Source organism: Paramacrobiotus metropolitanus, unplaced genomic scaffold, assembly GCF_019649055.1.
Source record: "Paramacrobiotus metropolitanus isolate TYO unplaced genomic scaffold, Prichtersi_v1.0 Parri_scaffold0000143, whole genome shotgun sequence".
NCBI classification, from domain to species: Eukaryota; Metazoa; Tardigrada; class Eutardigrada; order Parachela; family Macrobiotidae; genus Paramacrobiotus; species Paramacrobiotus metropolitanus.
In genome coordinates this window covers 169,899-188,118 of record NW_026570363.1, presented here as the reverse complement: position 1 = coordinate 188,118, position 18,220 = coordinate 169,899, and the positions used below count along the sequence as shown (strand labels likewise).

The 18,220-nt window shown below is 43.1% G+C and overlaps 5 protein-coding genes across 5 annotated transcripts; 3 read left to right on the top strand and 2 right to left on the bottom strand.

Annotated features, from left to right (window-relative positions):
- Window positions 1-1,219: 1,219 nt before the first annotated feature.
- LOC129599329 (uncharacterized) lies at window positions 1,220-4,641 on the bottom strand. The gene is made up of 4 exons (XM_055497542.1): window positions 4,478-4,641; window positions 3,984-4,297; window positions 2,102-3,250; window positions 1,220-1,971 (listed from the first exon to the last, which is right to left on the bottom strand). Exons 2-4 carry the CDS (start codon window positions 4,294-4,296, stop codon window positions 1,220-1,222), a joined length of 2,214 nt encoding a protein of 737 aa, XP_055353517.1. The 5' UTR covers window position 4,297; window positions 4,478-4,641.
- A 5,018-nt stretch (window positions 4,642-9,659) lies between these two features.
- LOC129599328 (uncharacterized) lies at window positions 9,660-11,103 on the top strand. The gene is made up of 2 exons (XM_055497541.1): window positions 9,660-9,719; window positions 10,475-11,103. The coding sequence occupies exons 1-2, from the start codon at window positions 9,689-9,691 to the stop codon at window positions 11,101-11,103; spliced, it is 660 nt and encodes a 219-aa protein (XP_055353516.1). The 5' UTR covers window positions 9,660-9,688.
- Window positions 11,104-11,370: 267 nt separating this feature from the next.
- Window positions 11,371-13,465, bottom strand: LOC129599317 (uncharacterized). The gene is made up of 2 exons (XM_055497530.1): window positions 11,665-13,465; window positions 11,371-11,549 (listed from the first exon to the last, which is right to left on the bottom strand). Exons 1-2 carry the CDS (start codon window positions 12,604-12,606, stop codon window positions 11,466-11,468), a joined length of 1,026 nt encoding a protein of 341 aa, XP_055353505.1. The 5' UTR covers window positions 12,607-13,465; the 3' UTR covers window positions 11,371-11,465.
- A 359-nt stretch (window positions 13,466-13,824) lies between these two features.
- Window positions 13,825-15,108, top strand: LOC129599310 (uncharacterized). Its single transcript, XM_055497520.1, has 2 exons — window positions 13,825-14,258; window positions 14,421-15,108. The coding sequence occupies exons 1-2, from the start codon at window positions 14,162-14,164 to the stop codon at window positions 14,837-14,839; spliced, it is 516 nt and encodes a 171-aa protein (XP_055353495.1). The 5' UTR covers window positions 13,825-14,161; the 3' UTR covers window positions 14,840-15,108.
- Window positions 15,109-16,489: 1,381 nt separating this feature from the next.
- On the top strand, window positions 16,490-17,656 carry LOC129599318 (uncharacterized). Its single transcript, XM_055497531.1, has 2 exons — window positions 16,490-16,645; window positions 16,865-17,656. The coding sequence occupies exons 1-2, from the start codon at window positions 16,510-16,512 to the stop codon at window positions 17,395-17,397; spliced, it is 669 nt and encodes a 222-aa protein (XP_055353506.1). The 5' UTR covers window positions 16,490-16,509; the 3' UTR covers window positions 17,398-17,656.
- Window positions 17,657-18,220: the final 564 nt, after the last annotated feature.

Genomic DNA, 18,220 nt, shown 5'->3' with positions numbered 1-18,220 from the left:
TTTAATTTGTACAGACTGTACATCACCTGTGCTTTGATTTGTGTTTCATTGTTTTATTTCGCTCGCTCGTATGATCATTCCAATCATTCCAAATAGGTACCTCTTAATTAATGCGCTAACATATTTGCTTAATTTACTTAATGACGCAATTTAATGCACTATTTGCTGATTGGTACCCAACAAACATCTGTGCATTTTTTTAGGTTATTTAAGCGAACATTGTTTAAACATAAAATTACGCGATACATCATTTCATCTGTTAGTGGTCCATCTCCTTGGGTAATTTTTGGTTCAAACTTACTGTAGTGAATGTGGCTGTGTGCGCACTGTGCTTGCTGTACTAGTACCGTTGCACACTGGTTTTTAATCAGGCGACATTCATTCGGGCAACATGCGAGTTTGAATAGGGTGATACAATTCAGTCCTGTGTCAGCGAAAGTCCCGACAATTCTAGAACCTCCTGGATTGAGCAGATCAGACGGAAAGTGGCCGGAGGGCTTATTACTCTTTCCTTGGAGGAACGGCCTTCCACTGATATGGGATGTGACGGTATGTGACACATTCGCGATGTCGTACATAGCTGGATCATTAGTGGCAGCGGGTTTAGCAGCAGACGACGGGGAAGAACGAAAGAGGGACGTCTATCTGGAACTCACTGACCGATATTTCTTTGAACCGGTAGCTTTGGAAACGATGGGTAGTTGCGGCACCAAAACCCGCCAGTTTATCAGTGGAGTCGGTCGGCGCATCAAAGGGCAAACAGGAGAAGCGCGTGCCACTGAGTTTTTGTGGCAGCGTGTACATAAGTGCCGAGATTCAGCGCTGAAATGCGGCTTCCGTTTTGGGTACTGTTGCTTGTTCTAAAGAGCTGGAAGGGTTGTTTTATTTCTAGCTAGCTGATCTTTTGAGTTTAAGTGAAAATGGCATTTTGCATGTATAAGTATATTAATAAAATTATCGTTCTTAATCTGAATGGATGTACTGTATGTGAACGCACAAGCATTCTAATTTTCTGTAAGTCTGTAGGGTGTATAAGCCACGCCCCTTGTTTTCACCTCTGAACCAAAAACTGGGAAATGGACTATAGGTGTCAGTCGGTATCACATTAATGATTAAGCCCTAATTGCTTAGTGCTTTGCAGACGCACAAAGTCCCGTGTTCCTGCATATAGAAGGCCACCGCTTCGGTCGATAATAATAATAATTTTATTATACTGTATTTACTTGCCCAACCAATAAAACCAAGGTTGCTGCTCAGCTGAAAAAGGATCAGACAGGCCATCCTCTACGGAATTTACGATGACCCGATTACGACCGAATGTTTTCTCACGCACGTCTTCACTATACTTGTTAATTATTGTTCTTAATTTTTTCCATAACTGGCCAGCCGTGATTCGTTGGTCGCACTTCACAGTCAGACAGGAACGGATAAGACCGGCCTGAATTTCCGCAATTTGTTCCGAAATATATGGAGTGTAGCCTTCTATGATTTTGAGCATTAGGTCATGTGCATTATCCGGTATTTTATCGCATGGATCTGCCGCTTTGTAGTACATCTTATCTTGAATTAAGTAACAGCAGTTAGCCAAATCCAACAGAACACACCCAAGACTCCAGACATCGCTGCGCTGGAGACTCTGCTCACATGCCTGCAGGGCTACTGCTTTCAGTAGTTCCGGGGACGCGTAAGCGGTAGTGTACTGAAAGCCCCGAAGTGCTGTCTTGTCTATTCTGCCGTTGTGGATGCGCGCCGCATTATCCAAGTCACCGATGACCAGCATACAGCAACCTTTCGGGCCAGTTCTTCCGTTAATAAAAATATTGCCCGGTTTCAAATCTCCATGGATGAAGTTATTCTCATTGAGAAAATCGAGACCACTGGCTAAGTGCGACGCCATGGTGATCATACTTGGTATATTTAACACATTTTTGTGTTTATGATATTTCTGAATCAGATCTCCAAGGTCACCAGCTGAAAAAAACAGTTACAACAAAATCAACTAAAAATTCGCTGCACTCGAATAAACTAGCACTGTGAGCTACTTGAACATCGTTAGTTTATACTTGCAAACTGACGCTATCAATTAAGTCCCGTCACTAACCTGAACAACAGTTCATCAGGATGTCTGTTCTTGCGTTATCCTTCCACAATGTAAGAATAAATTTGTGATAAGATACCAAATATGAATGTCGGAGTTTAATCAGAGCTTCCCAGCGCTCCTTTTCTTTACACAAGGCTGCTGGTTCGCTTAGCTGTCTTCTTTTTTCACTATCCACCCGCAGCGATTTAACGGCAACCGTAGATGGGCCAAGATAGTTAACATGGCTGCCGTTTACCTGGTAACTGAATCTAGTGACGGTGGCCTTGAACACACTGCCAAAAGCTCCCTGACCAATAAAGCACTCCGGAAATGCGGCCTTGAACTCACAGGGACCACCAACTTCTTCCACTATGGGATGCATTGTTTCGTGTGCAGTCATCTCGCGTGCATTCTCCGCCCCGTCCATCTGACCGTCTTCGCTTGCAACAACATTTTCCTCTAAATTAGCCAGCCACGTGGTTCCGTTTAACTGCCTGTTTTGAGCGACTGTGCTTGCACCCATCAGTGTTTTGTGCAGCATCGCGGCCGAATGTCTACTTCTGCAATCGCTTTGCAAGCATACCTCAATGATTTCTTTTCTGAACTCATTAGGGACACTTTTCGACGGTGTTGGGATGTACCCTTCGGCTGTGCGCACCAGTCTCCACATCCATGAAAGATCCTGGTCAGCAGCATCCACACGGTCTCCAGCATCGCGGCTGCTCTGAGGATTTTTCTCGCCATAGCAGCATTCAGCCAGTTCCAAAATGATGTGCCCCAGACTCCAGATATCCGTTTCTGGCCCAAATGTCACTTCGGTGTCGGGGTTCACGTTGTGGGCCATCTCCGGAGACCGGTACAAACTGGTGGATTTCCCGATCTGCATGCGCATGTTGTCGCGAATGCGTGGTAAATCAGGTAACGTTTTTTGGGGGATAGGTAGTGCAATGCAACGATTCAAACCACCAATGCGCAGCCGCATCTGCTTGTTTGGTAAAAGCTCCATAAGGATGCAGCTCGGCTTCAGGTGACCGTGAATTATATTTTGTTGGGGCCCGTGCAGATACTTCAACCCGCTAGCCATTTGCTCGGACCAGTTGTATAATTTTGCTACTGCCAGTTTCCTTCGTTCCCTTTCGTAGCGCACCATGGTATCTCTCAGGCTGCCACCTGGGCGTAACATTTTGCCAAAGTTTACATATTAGTAACTGTGAGCAAAACAACACTCTTTATGAAGTAACAGCCCATCACAATAACATAAATGCTACCGCGATGCAGTCTACGTCTGATTAACAAAACCTATTCCCAACTGTGAAGTCTCTCCGTAGTGTAGTTAATATTTATTAATTAACTACACATCAGTACAATCGATACTGAATGATAACTGGTAATAACAACAAGTAAGAAGTATCACAATAACCATCGTTGCTATACGACCATAGATACAATCTACATATGTACGTACACTACACCAACATCCATGTAAGTTTTTTTTTAATGTTTAAATTCGTATCATTTTAATTAGTGTCCAGCGCAGCGCATTTTTACATGTGTGCATTGGCTTTTGTTGAATAAAAGATTTTCAGTAAAGTTTTTATTCGCAACAGCCAAACCAAAACGCTCTTCGAGGAATAAACCTTAGAACGTGTTTATGTTAATACGTATAGTAATTTCGAATTTTTGGTCATAAAATATGCGGAAGCTGGTTTAAATCTGGCCCGAACACTTCAAACTCGAAATACATACGCTGTATTTATGTAGCATTTAATGCAGCTGCTATTTGCAGTTAGGTATATGCAATAATGCAAACTTACATACTTAGATATGCAAAATGACCCTGTTTATTTAGCTGTGCCAGGCTTTCGCTATTCAGTAGATCGTCGGCTCCAGTACAGTAAATTACCTAGATGATAATCCATGCCGAACGCCGCATACCCCTTCATTTTGGTTACTCTGATCGTCACATTCCGATAAACTACCACATTTTCATCGTTTAATGCAATGAGGCGTTTACATTGCTCCATTAGCTCTTCTTCCGCAGCTGATTCCGGCGTCATACTTATCAGCTTAACAGCTAAGAAACGGACGTCGGATGGACTTTCGCATTCCAGTACTGTAGCTTTGTAAACGCTCTTCGAATTGCCAATACAATCAGATGCTCCATACGACAAACAGCACTTTAAGCCAAATCCAGTTATTCCGTCCGCAACGTCCATACTGCACAAATTTCGTGAATTTTGAGAACACTTTCTGTACAATGTTAAATAAAACTCTACAGTACAGTTTATACACCCTACAATCGAGCCTAAAGGCGTACACTCAGAAGGTACGAGTAAAATTAGCACTTAACACTTAATAATATTATTACCAACTGTATCATTGCCATGCTACACTTACTTTCACCGATCTGATTTGGCGCTAATCTGACGTGGTATCTGTCATAAAAATTATTCAAGTTTCGATTGATACCTGCGATTTCACTAACGGATAGACCAGTACAATGCTAACGTGGATATCCACCGTTTCGGTAATGGCTGGTAATACAACATAAGGTAAGTAGAATTTGATGGGTATAAACTTTGGTCGACTTATTATACGAGCAAATTCTTGATTGATCACCAATTACTCAAATTGTTGTAACGTGTGAACAGTAATCTAACAGCAAATAATGATACACTTAATAATTGTGTACTTTACGCTCGGATGTCATGATAAGCCTAATTCCCCTTTTCTTACTATTGATTGTCTGCTCTGATCAGTGTGGGCTATCGTCGGACAGATGTTTGATTACAGCGGTCATAAATGAATAAGAGGGAGTTTATAGCGGTTGCTACAACTTTGTGGCTACGTGCTATCCCCTCCCCCGATGCACAAATGCTAGTCTGCTCGCATAAACTCGCCGCCAGCTTGCTACACTTCTAGCTGATAGCAAGAAAGTAGCCAGTTCACAGCGACTTGCTACGACTAGACGGCACCCGCCCGGTGTGACCGCAGAAGGCAACCGCCCACAGTAACGGCAGGTAGCAACAGCAGCGCCCGCCCACCGCTGCGGCAGCGGACAACCTCTTATGGTGGCGGGCTACTTGACTATGGCAAGCCGATATTAGGCTTATGGCAAGCCGACATTAGGTATATGGCAAGCTGACATTAAATACATTATGGCAAGCCGATATTAGGCGTACTTGTAATATTGCTGTTTTCTGGAAATTATTTTAATCCGCTTTTAACTTTTTAATTTATTGTACACATGAAACATTTTTTATTTATTTGATTTGTTTCGATTTTATCTTTGAAATCTAAATTGAAATCTTTGAAAATTTTAATTTTGAAATTTAAAAAAAAAATAAGTTCCAATTGAGCTTGAATTTTAAAAAAAATACAGTTTAACTTTCAAATTTAATTTAGAAGTTAAAAAAATTGAAGTTAAAATTTAAAAAGTTTCATTACTTACCTGATCGTGTTTGTTAATTCGAACTTGGTTTCAAACTTTTTAATGGTTATTGTGTACTGTATCGAATTTCTCCGCATTATCTGTGAAGTTGGTATATGCCTTAGCAACCTCAAGAGGTTACTGCATGGCTTAACCATTGTCCTTACGAGCTAGCAATCTAGTCACGACTACCCGTAGCATCGTCTGTTTATGCAGACATTTGCGCTACATAGTCGGTGCTACATAGCCAGCTACGTAGCAGTAGTCAGCCAGCATAAACTCATTTTGTGGAACTACTTGCTACCAAAACGGCTACGGGAGACCACGCCTACGAAATTGGTAGCAAGTAGCAAGTAGTCAGGTCCGATAAACTGCCTCTAAGACAACCGCAGCACTTATTAATTTTTGGCTATGTTGCACAACCATCATAATAAATTATGTTTCAATCTGGATTCTCAGTATAACGCAGAATAGTAATACTTAAAATTACTAGTTTAGTACGGTACGATAACGTGCTCTGTGTCAGCAAAACGTGTGCATTGTGCAACACCTTTCCCGAGCTGTCAAATAAATATACGACATTTAGCTTAAACCAACGGCTTATTATTTTTGCAGTGATCAGCGCAGGGTAAGTTAATCTTTAGAACCCGGTTAATTTTCTGTGTTGACGTGTACTGGCGTCCCTTAGTACACATCGGTACTACTTCTACTACTTCTACCCCAAGGCTTAAGCTTACTCCTTACTACAGCCCCTTCTCGAGTCATGGCCCCGAATCTCAGTTTCGACTTCCTAGATATCTCCGGCAGACAACTTTGACCGCGACTTGCCATTTCGACGTGACCGCGACTCAGTGACGTAGCTTAACCTATTGTTTAGTTGTACTAGCAGCCCTCTTGTTCTTATTGGTCCACGTATGTTGATGCTCTCTTTAGATTAGTCCACGTGTATGTAGTCGTCTCTCATTGGTTGACGCTTAGATCTCTATTGTTCTCAGATCCGTAAGAAGAGCGCGCGCGTACGAAGAGCCAGCGCCTGCGAGTGCCCAGGGCTATATAAGGCGCTCGTCGCCCACAGAAATGTCAAGGGTTGTAATCCCAGCAAAAGTAGAGGCTTGTACTCGATCTGATTAACTTCAGGCTTTTGCTCGGGTCGGCCAAGATTACCTTTGCCTCCCCTTTGCCTTTGCCTTTTCACTTTGCCTTTTTCAACTTCACCTTTACCTTTGCCTTTGCCGCCGTCAACACCTTACCGTCCCATTTAACCATCCCAAACACCGTTTCAGAAAAACCTTTGCCGTCGATTATAACCGTTGCATGACAAACCACCGTTAAACACTTTACCATTTTCAGAATTTATCGCCGGCATCCACGTTTGTGAATTCACTGCTCTAATTATTAATATTATAGAGCTGGAATATGAAGACGCTAGTAATTTTTATTGTCAGTTTTTTTCGGTTTATTATAACAAAGGACAAAGTGGCGACAATAATGATAGGCCGAATTGCAGCATTTTGGCGTTAAAAGTGGAGACAGAAGATTTAAGATTTTCGTGTCATGTGCGAGTATTGCCGCTTAATGGAAACGTAGCTGATTAAAACTTCTGGAGAATCACAGCTTTTACTTGGACCGAGCTACAAATAGCACTCAGTAGGTCTCAGCTTCTGATATCCTGAATGTATCCAAGAGTAGCCTGTATCCTGTGGTCTGTAATTATATCATTTGAAGTAATGCTACAATGGACCCAGGGGCTCCACGAGACCCCTGACGACCTCGGGACATTTTTTTAGAGCAAATCTGACCTCGGGATAATTTTTAGCGCATTTCTCTGATATAGAAACCATTTTTCAAAATTTTTTTCGGAAGAAAAAATTTCTGACTGCCGGTGCCCCATACGCCCTTCAAATACCTTGGGCGGCTGCAGTGGCGCCACAAAAAATCTTTTATTTTGGCGTTTTGAACACTTTTTCTAGGTAAATCGATATTGCTGATTCTGAATATAATATCAGAAAAAAATTTCAGTTCGAAAAAAATAATTTTTTCGATAAAAACAAAATTTTGCAAAATCTATCCAAAAATTTTAAAACTTGGAATTCTTCCTTCCTATAACTAAAACAATTTTTCTGACAACATATTCAGATTCAGCGATATCGATATACCTAGAAAAAGTGTTCGAAACGCCAAAATAAAAGATTTTTTTGTGGCGTCATTGCAACCGCCCAAGGTATTTGAGGGGCGTATGGGGCACCGGCAGTCAGAAATTTTTTCTTCCGAAAAAAATTTTGAAAAATGGTTTCTATATCAGAGAAATGCGCTAAAAATTATCCCGAGGTCAGATTTGCTCTAAAAAAATGTCCCGAGGTCGTCAGGGTCTCGTGGAGCCCCTGAATGGACCTGAAAGCGTGGACCCAATGAAGGTTCACGCGTAGGAACAGAATTGACGGAATTCTGCCTACCAAAAAGCCTAGCAATGCTATAAATGCGCCTACGCTACGGAAAGCGAGAAACGGCGTGATTGCTAGGAATTTATAAAACGCAGACTAAATTCGATAGAATTTCCTCGTGGACAACTCCGCATTGCTGACTGCAGCAAGCGTGAAAAATGCGCACGTAACCGCCATACAGTGCGGGTGCGCGCAGAACACCATGCTTCCGCCACGCGTAAGGCGGGCGTGCGGCAAAACACATCAGACTGCCAAAGCGAGGGTGACGCATGTACGCCTGCGCTCACAGACCATTTGTTACAGTCACCGGCGCTGGCGCACTTTGTCCCGTTGCACGAGAGCGCTACAGCATTAACCAGTTCGAGAACTGACTTTTATAAAATTTTATAATAATGTGTAATAATGTGAATAGGAAAAAATCGCAATAAAGGTTGAATTTTTTTTTGTACTAAAAATTTTTATGCAGGTTCAGTATTGCAGCCGTCAGTTCTCTCTGCAAATTGATGCAACCTTTAAAGTGCCCAGTTTTTAAATTTAGATAAAGGGCGATGTTATTGTTTAATTTGTATTAATAATTTGAACAATAATTCCACAAGCGTGGATGCCGACGATAAATTCTGAAAATGGTAAAGTTTTTAACGGTGGTTTGTCATGCAACGGTTATAATCGACGGCAATGGTTTTTCTGAAACGGTGTTTGGGATGGTTAAATGGGACGGTAAGGTGTTGACGGCGGCAAAGGCAAAGGTAAAGGTGAAGTTGAAAAAGGCAAAGTGAAAAGGCAAAGGCAAAGGGGAGGCAAAGGTAATCTTGGCCGACCCCTTTTGCTCTGGTCTTCTCTTTCCAAGTGAGGTTGTTCTAACTGACCTCTGAGTGACCTTTCACTCATTGTCAGGGGTCATCCCTCTATCTCGTTGACGTGCAATATCATCTTCGGATAGTCTCGTAACGTAACAGGTTACCCACTAGATCCCACTTGCATCCCCTGACCTTTCGGTCCCTTCGATCTTCATGCCCTGTAGCGCCAGGTTGATGGATTTCTCATACGCTTCGGCTACCATCTAACGTCGGACAGGTAACGTATAACTTCCTCGCATCTCTCTTGTGTTTTCCTTTCGTGCTTGCAGCAGTGTTCCGGGTTCCAGTTTTCTTCATCTCCGCACATCATCAAGGATTTGTACCATCATCTTTACTTTCGTTCCATGAAATACATAAGAAGTTGAGATAAGAGTAGCTCTATTCCCGATTGTGTCGTGCCCGGGAAATGCAACAACAACAGCACAACAACATTATATTCTATTACTTGCACGACAGTGTAGTAAGTGTCTGCCTGAAATGTAAAAGTGCCTACTTAAACTTATCTAACATTTTCTTATCCTTAGTTTAAAATATTTTGTGTATTCATTTAGAACAATTTTTGGTATCATGAAACATATTTTGCCATGACTGCGGATAGTGACAGGGTTATTGAAGTGGATTTTAAGAAAGTTATCGGAACCGGTATCCAAGGATTGGTCTATAAAGCGTGTTGGTTAGATACGGAGGACACTGTGGCTGTAAAAATTGTTCGCTTCAGTTCCTTCAAAGATCAAGATCTCAAAAAAAAGAGCAGAGGCGATCTCCAAACTGAAAGCGCAGCTACAGCCATTTTAGAAATGAGACACCTGCATCTGGTGCAGCATTTGCTCACCAAATTGTTATGGAACGACATTCAGATATCGGAGGCGCTCAGCAGACGATGTTCCAGATCGTCATGGAATATTGTGACGGTACGTTTTGATCTGTTGTAGCTGATGACCCTATTGTCGCAGCACGTTGTAAGTTGTGCTATATATCTCGTAAAACTGCCATCATATACATAGATAGGTCAGGTTTTTTTAGGTTTATTGCTTAATGTCTGCAAATACAACGAATCACTCCTTATCGAGATTCACAGACAAAACTGTCGAAAACGCTTTAGAGAATTACAAGCTACAGCCACTCAGTTATAACTGCCAATACATATCTATACAAAAAACCCCAGCTCAGTTCAATAAAAAGAGGTACAGTTAACGATGAAAAATAAAATAAAATCGCCACGATGAGAGACGTCAATGCTAATAAACCCGTCAATGATAAAATTATAATAAAGTACTACAATTTTAGAACATTCCGTGTGCATACATAGGTTCCAAAATGGATAAAAGGTCAAGATTTCGCACATACTCGTTCACGTAACGTTGAAGTACTATTCCGGATAGATATGCAAGCAAAATCTTTCTTACTTTCTCTGGTTAAACTTTAGCAAGATCGTGGCTTAAAACATCTTTATTTTTTCTGTTTGCGGTAATGATTCTTTTTAAGCCGTACTTATTTTCTATCACACTCAGTTCCCAGATAACTAAACTTGTTGCTGTTGTTCTCATTTTGTATCGGCCTTCGATTTGCGTAACTTGTTCTTTGTTCACTGTTGTTAAGGGGCATGACTCCGTTGCACGAAGATAATAAATTCGCCATTATTTGTTTACTTATTATTTTTATGCAGGGGGCCCACTTAGCCAGTATGTCGCCAAGAATGAAATGCCAGCCGTTTTGATACAAAAGTGGTCTCAACAATTGCTCGACGTTTTGGTGTATCTCCATGAGAGACGATTCATCCACCGCAATATTAACGGCGCCAATATCATCCTTAGTAGTCCGGATGCGAACAGCTGTAACCTGAAATTGACTGATCTTGGAGATGTGAAACGCATCGTATCGGAAGTTACCCAGGCAAATGAGGTGCCAAACGAGAAGGGCACGCACCAGTTCATGTCGCCGGAAATGGTGATGAACCACAGAGGAAATGTTGGACGTTGCACCGACATTTGGAGTTTGGGTTGCGTGGTCATCCAAATGGTTACCGGCAGGGCGCCGCGATTTTTCCGAGGGAAGACGGAACTCCTTGAAAATCAGTGTATAATGTTTTTCATTGCCTCTGGAGAACCGCCGGCTCTGCCAAGCGGCCTGCCAGACTTAATGCAACGGTTTATCGAGCGCTGTCTTATTAGCAAGGTCGAAGATAGGCCATATGCTGCGACCTTGGCGATGGACCCCTTCCTGAAGTCTAGCGATACCACAGACTGGAATATGCCGAATAGGAAAGACCACTGGAAAGTGTATGAGCAGCCCTAAGCTTTTGTTCGGTGTTATGCACGGTTTGTTACAGAACGATACTTGAACGATAGTCAGTACAGTACGTTTGTCATACGCTTTAGCAGAAATGTGTCCAGCGTTATGAATAATCGATAAAAACCGGTGACCAAGCATTCAGATGTCAAACCTGTTTGACTGCTAACTTTCTGACAGCTTTCGAAACAATCTTTGAGCAGTTTTTGTGATTTACCCCAAGGTCACAAATATTAATAATTTTAAATATAGACAGATTAACTTCAAACTCATTCTCCATAAGCATAATAAGAAATACTCAACTATAATTTCTGCTCCCAATCAGCAGCACCGTTACCCTTAAAGAGACAAAGATTACGACAATTTGACTAGTTCTTGTGACCTGGTGACAATCGGCCCCGTGATCGGCTCTCTTTTATTCTGGTTAGCCGCAGTGATGCTGCCAAAATAATCTGCAAACAATTAAACATGTTCAGTTCTTGAAAACTTTAAAACGTTCAGATAACATAATATATAATTATGTACTAAATTTTGCTCCATTGTAACGCAGTCTTTGTAACCACTTACCACACTTAACACATACGGCGCAATAAAGAACGCCATAATCCATAACTCCAGCACCGGCATCGCCAAGAAATCCTGGCGATCGTACAGGCGCGTCAGCATAAAGATGACAAAGCATGATATATACAAAAACGACACTACCATCCGCGTCACGGCCGGATGCAGCGCCACACTGGAGCGCTGCAGCGCAAACTGCCTGCGCGGAGTACAGGCTAACGACAGGCCCAGTCGATCCGAAGTCACGCTCACCGACCACACCCGCCGTCGCGACACCCGCAACGCCGCAAACTTCACCAACACCGCCACGTACACTGCCTGCACGAACACCGAAGGGATATACACTCCCAAGAAAACCAGGATATTGGGATAGGGATTCTTGGACAACTCCACCATACACGCGCCGAACGGCCCGCCAGGGATGTACCGCCCTCCATAACCCAGTCGTACCGGGAGATTAATTATCAACGGTATCAACCACGTCAAAACAATCTTTAATCCGACGAGTTTATATGACGTCAGCTGGTGAAATGCAAACGGGAAAAAGATCGCGACGAGTTGGTGAATGGCGATAAAGAACCAGGAGTAGTACAACGAGTGGGTGTTGACCATGAAGAAATAGTAGGTGTGTTCGCAATGGGCGATGGGTGTACTGTGGGATAAGGAGAAGAAGACGGAGATGCAGTATACCGGCATGTTGATGGACAACATTAGGAGGTTGCTGAAGAGATAACTGGCGGTTAAGTAGCCCACGGCGTTGCGCAGGGATTCCTTGATTAAGAACATCAAGAGGAGGGTGAAGGTGATGATCGTCCCGATGCAGCAGAGGAGCAGCATACAAGATAGCCATAGCGTAAGGTTTGGTTGGAGTGCCGACCAATTGTGGCGTGTGGCGTTGAGCGGCAAACTGATGTTCATGGTTTCAACAGAATATAACGATAAGTACATCCATCAATGCACTTAGGACTAAAAATGTGGAGATCGGCCAGTCGGTCCGCGGTGTAAAAATTAAATAATAAAATCAACAAACAGTGTCAGCAAATAGGAGCATAAGTCGGCAAAATCGCCAATACGGAAGAGCTTGGTACGCGATAATCGAACATTTTGGTAAACTGTAAAACTTGGTGTATGTCCTCTGTAAAGCGGAAAAATATTACCCGAAAGCCAGCAGTCTTGCACTATTCCAAGTACAAAGTGGAAGAAAGAAACGCACGGAAAGAAGTTAAATTACATCGCAGGACAGGGAAATTAACTATGATCAGTTGGGTCTAGGTACCCCCAAAGTATCCATGTTTCTCTTAGATAGGATCCGGTAATTTGATATAACCAACCGCGAAACAGTAAACATTTGCCGCCGGCACTGCGCAACCGTCAGTTCGCAGCATGCGGAAATAGAAAAAGCGGATAATTAAGCAGGTGATCAGCAGCGGAGCTCCCATAATGAGAAGGCTGAACAGGAGAAGGTATCACTTAGGGATGACGCGCGCATGTTGTGTACGGCGAAGAAACTGCTGTGCACCGACCGATATATTGGACACTAACAACGCATATGGAATGCCGACACCAGGAAATGAATGCCAATTAGCCGTTTCCTCTTGAGAAGCGTGTGAGCGGATGGCTCAGTCGGATTGCGCTGCACTGATTAATCAACGATGCATTTGCGCTTTTACCCGACTTTCTACAATCACAACAACTGAAGGTGTACATAGCGCTTAAGAAACACAGCTTTTTGCTGTTAAAATACGATAGTTTTCCGCTGACACGCCTTTACAATATTCCCGTAAGATTTATTTTAGTATTTTTCCGCGTACTAGTGTCGGCTGCGAAATAGCGTGCAAATTGTTCATTGTCTGTATGACGAGGCGCGTACGTCTGAATCACGTGTCCGGCACTCGCTCGGATTACCTGATTAATTGAACCATTTGTTCGCCATCACAATGCGATGGCGTGCTAACAAGACAAACACAATACGCCATTTATCCGAACAAATCTGAAGAGAAAAGAACAGTATACAAAAGCGTCACAGTACAACAAAAACCACATAAAAGCCACGCGAGAAACCATTAACCTGATTAGATAAGAATGGTGTTCAATGGCGCAGGGCTGTAGATTAATTTGGACAAACTGATAAAGCACAACAAAACAGCGGACCTAGATAACTGGTTAGCACAGCGTTAGTAACGCTGCATTCCTGAGATCTTCACGGTTTTAATAGCATCAGCTGTTACTGTATGGCAAGGTTCTATATTTACAAAAAATTCCGCGTCTAATCAACCGCAACTTTCGGGACTTAATGCCTCTCGTAAATTAGCCCTTAAGAAATTCCCCTTAGGAAATTCCGATGTCAATACGGTTAGTCGCGCGATTAAACAAAGTTTTTCTACTTTCCTTTGTCTATGCATGGCTGCTGCTGATTTTGGATGGCTGCCGTGGACGAAACAACACTTAAAGAAATTTCCAGCCTGGGCAATTTAGCTTTCGATGTATTTGCTGACGGAGAAAAATGACACAAGAAACTCCAATGGATATTAAACTGTTAATTGTCGTGGGAGGGATTCAAACACTGTGCGGGATCGCCATTTTCATTACTGATATGACATGTAAGGAAAAGCACTAATTTGTGTAACTAATAATCTGTCGAGTGTTCCAAGACGCTTTCCTTTTCCGAACATTACGTAACCGGGTTCTTAAAAAATTAACTAGGAAACAATCGCTCGTCATTGCTGTTCTGTTCGTCATAATTCTATATCCGGTTATTGCAGGTATTGGATTATTCGGATATCCGATAACCGTCTTCCTCGGCACCGTTTTCGGCCTTTTCTACATGACCACTGGATGTGTGGGCGTGGCCAGCGGATTCAGCGCGCGGGACTACCATCCCTCCAGGCGGCGTTTCGCTATAACCGCGCTGGTCTTAACCATTATCGCCAGCCTGACCGCCTTCCCGTTGCTGCTGTTCTGCGCCGCGCTTTTAGCGGGTTTCAGCAGCGCGGATGCCTTCCACCCCGATGATACGGCATTTCTCGGCGTTCTGCTGGCTGACCTGATTTTCTTCTTCATAATGTTCATCAGCTGCATCGTCATGTGTGTCGGGATTGCGCGCGTCATGTCGCAGCTGCGGACCAATCGGATGGAGCCGCGGATGACGCACGTCGTGACGCGCGAGTCCATTGTACAGTGAAGCTGCTGCCAGCGTTGGTTTTGTGATCCTGTCGTTGATCTTTAATTGCGTTCGTTATCTTCAGGTGTTCGTGTTTTATTATTGATTGTGACGCCGTTTTCTTACAGCTCCGGGCAGCGGTTAATTGGTTAGCTTGCAACGCATACGTTATGCTAAGCTTGGTTTTTTATTCTTTCTTGCAATACTCCCTACAAAAACCGCTGCCTCATAATGTTGGTACAAGTACAAAAACTGTAATAAACAAAACCTATACCTGTTTATTTAGACGATGATAAATAAATGCTGATACGTTTATGCCAACAATAATAACGCTAAAGGCAACACAAAATACTCGTATTTACTAAACAGAGCAACAAAACAGCAACAATCGCCTTCAACCATGACCTTGGAAGTCATTCCAGTAATCACATAATCATTTTCTAAGTGTTGACGTAAAATCAACTGCCTCGCTAAGCAATGTTATTTCGACCCATCGGCAAGAATGTAAGCGCTCAGCAAACATTGATCAAAAGTGCATCAATGATCTTTATGCAAAATGTGCACACCTGTCTTTTTGTACGAGCGTGATGAGCGGGTAAACAAGGCTACTATCTGCTCCTGCCGACCCCAATAAATAAATAATTACGTAATTTACGAGAAGGTCGAACTTGTCCCGTTGCGCAGATCACAGTTCATTTATCATGCTACCAAGAAAAAAGATTTCACCACGGGATGTCATGGGGCTGCCCGACATTACGTGCTCTCGTAAATCATAGAAGGATGCATGGATTTAAGCGGCACAAGAAGAGCATCTTCACGCGCGTTGTTTTATAACCACTTCCAGCCAGTTTACGATTTGTGACGTTCATTAACTGCACATTAAATTTCTACGGGTGAACACGATGCTTGGGTGCTTGGAACAACGATACGACTTGTATTCTACTCGATGACGGTAAAATATATTATCTGGGTGACTCGAAGCCGAGAGCACTGATTTTCATCGATCAACAGGACAAAAACACTTTAGATATGTCATGATCCAGTTACGCGCTGCATTATCATCCCGAATTTCAGACACACTGCCGCGCAGGTGGAGATATCGGTTAATCCACGTTTCATTTACAGCATAGCGCATTGATTCTGGGAAGCGTTTCTTCCGCTGCTCTTTGTGAATAGGGAGCATGCCGTCATATATCTGCAGGCAAATGTTTGAACGCGCTTAATTGGCAATCTGCTGGCACCACTTTAAAAGCGACGAGTATCATCGCGCTTGCTGACAAGTAGCGGAGTAATTTTCTTGATTAACACCGCTCCCGCATTTTACTCTGCCTGTCGTATTTCATTCAGGTGCAAAAAGCGTTCATTTATTAGCAAAAATGTCGACAAACAACTCTTCTACCATTGATATTGCGAACGTTCGTTGGAACTATGTGTCCATCTTCTCTTTGATAATCGCCATTTTATCAGCAACGTTGAACTCTTTAGTTCTGTTTTTGGTGATCCGTAAAAAGCGCCTGCACACCTCGTTTAACATCTACGTAATCAGTTTGCTAACAGCTAACGTTGAATACGCTTTCACCGGGAGTGTGCTGGATTTTGTGAATAATTTATGGCCCGTATGGTGGGCGGGGTTTCCGGCTTGCACGCTGTATCTATACGGAATATGGACGCTGACAAGCTGCCAAATTTTTATGCATTTTATCATCAGTCTGAATCGGTTCTGCGCGGCGGCGTTTCCCATTCAGTACCGGCATAATCATACCAATGTGCTGGCGGTGTCGCTGTCGGTTGGAGCCTGGATTGCCGCCCACACCATCACGCTTCCAGGTGCAGTTATTCACTATTGCTGTAAATAAATTGAAAGCTCGCCAGATTAAACTTTTACGCTTTTATTAGTGTTGAGCTTTTTTAAGGTTTTAATAGCGTACAACGCTCATCTAAGTGACGCTTTGTTTAAGCAAAGTTATGAATTCTAATGAAGTGCTGACCTTTTGAAACAGCAAGTTTAGTATAAAATATTGGAAATTGAACGGTTTTGTATTGTAGGAATAATTATCGATGCGGAGAAGTACCGCAAACTGGACTTGTCGGACGGCTGCCAAGTGGACGTGGCCGTAAACGCCGGTCAGAAGAACTGGATGATCTGCGTGCAGTTCTCCACGTGCACGGTGATCGGCAGCATCCTCCTCATGTACGCCTTCATCATATACAAACAGGCGAAACGCCAACGGAAGATCTTTACCAAAGGCACGAGTTCCAGTGTCCCGACCGAGTACACCTCCGGGATGGTGGCTTCGAAGAAGCTGAAAGCCAACGCAACCACCTTGCTGACCGTGATCACCTGCAGTCTGGTGGTGTTTTGGAGCCCAGCAACGATTTACTACGCCATCGTTCCGTTTCAGGATGGGCTGTGGAATGAAGATGTGGTGGCGGTGTTGAATATCTTGTTCAACTTCCAGACGGTGATGGATCCGGTGATTATGGCGCTGGCGGTGTCGGAGATTCGGGAGTATGTCTTGAGAGGGATGTACCGCCTGCAGGGCCTTGCCAAGAAAGAGAGCCGCGCGTCAGATCGATAGCCTGTAGCTGCCTAGTACCTGCTACGTACGAAATGCTTTAATTCACAATAGCATGATAACAATATCAAGAGTTAGTTTCCAAGAGTTAGTACCTGCTTACTGGTTTTATACCAACAGCAGACCGCAGGTGCGAATGGCGAGCATCGTTACTTATATATGAGGAGGCTTGATTGATTAACAGCTCAATTTGCGGAATTAAAGGACGTGTAACCAGTGTTCCTTACATTGTATTTGCTGGACGAAACGTCGGGTAATGTCCAATACGTACAACCTGCGATGGTGTTTTGGACTTTTCTAAACTAAAAAATTTCTTGTCAGATTTTCATACACTACCATAGCCCAGTGTCTAATCTTTTTGGGAGTGTATTAACTATTAATTATCCTGCATTAAGATGGCAACAGCCAAACAAGGATGGAGACCGGGCGTTTTTTACTGATTTATGGTACAAAGTGTTCTTTTCTAGCCTGAGCCAATGCACACTAAAGTCTTAAAGCAGAAATGGCAGAGCAGAAATGCAGAAGCAGAAAAGCTCCAGCTAGGTCTTGGCCTTTTAGTACATACCGAATGCGCAGTGCCGACAGGGTTTTGCATGCAGCGTTTCTTTTTGAATTACAGAAATACGTTGGCACTGAGATTATTGCAAGCCGATATCAAGATACGCAAAAAAATTAACAATCTGTGGAACGATAATCCCGATACCAATGCGAAAAGCTAATCAGTATAAGGCATGAATTGATCCCACTAGCCACGGGTTCGATTTCTACGTAGGGTGCGGTTGCACGGCAATTAATCCTGCCCCAGTCGCACATGCACATAAGTGAC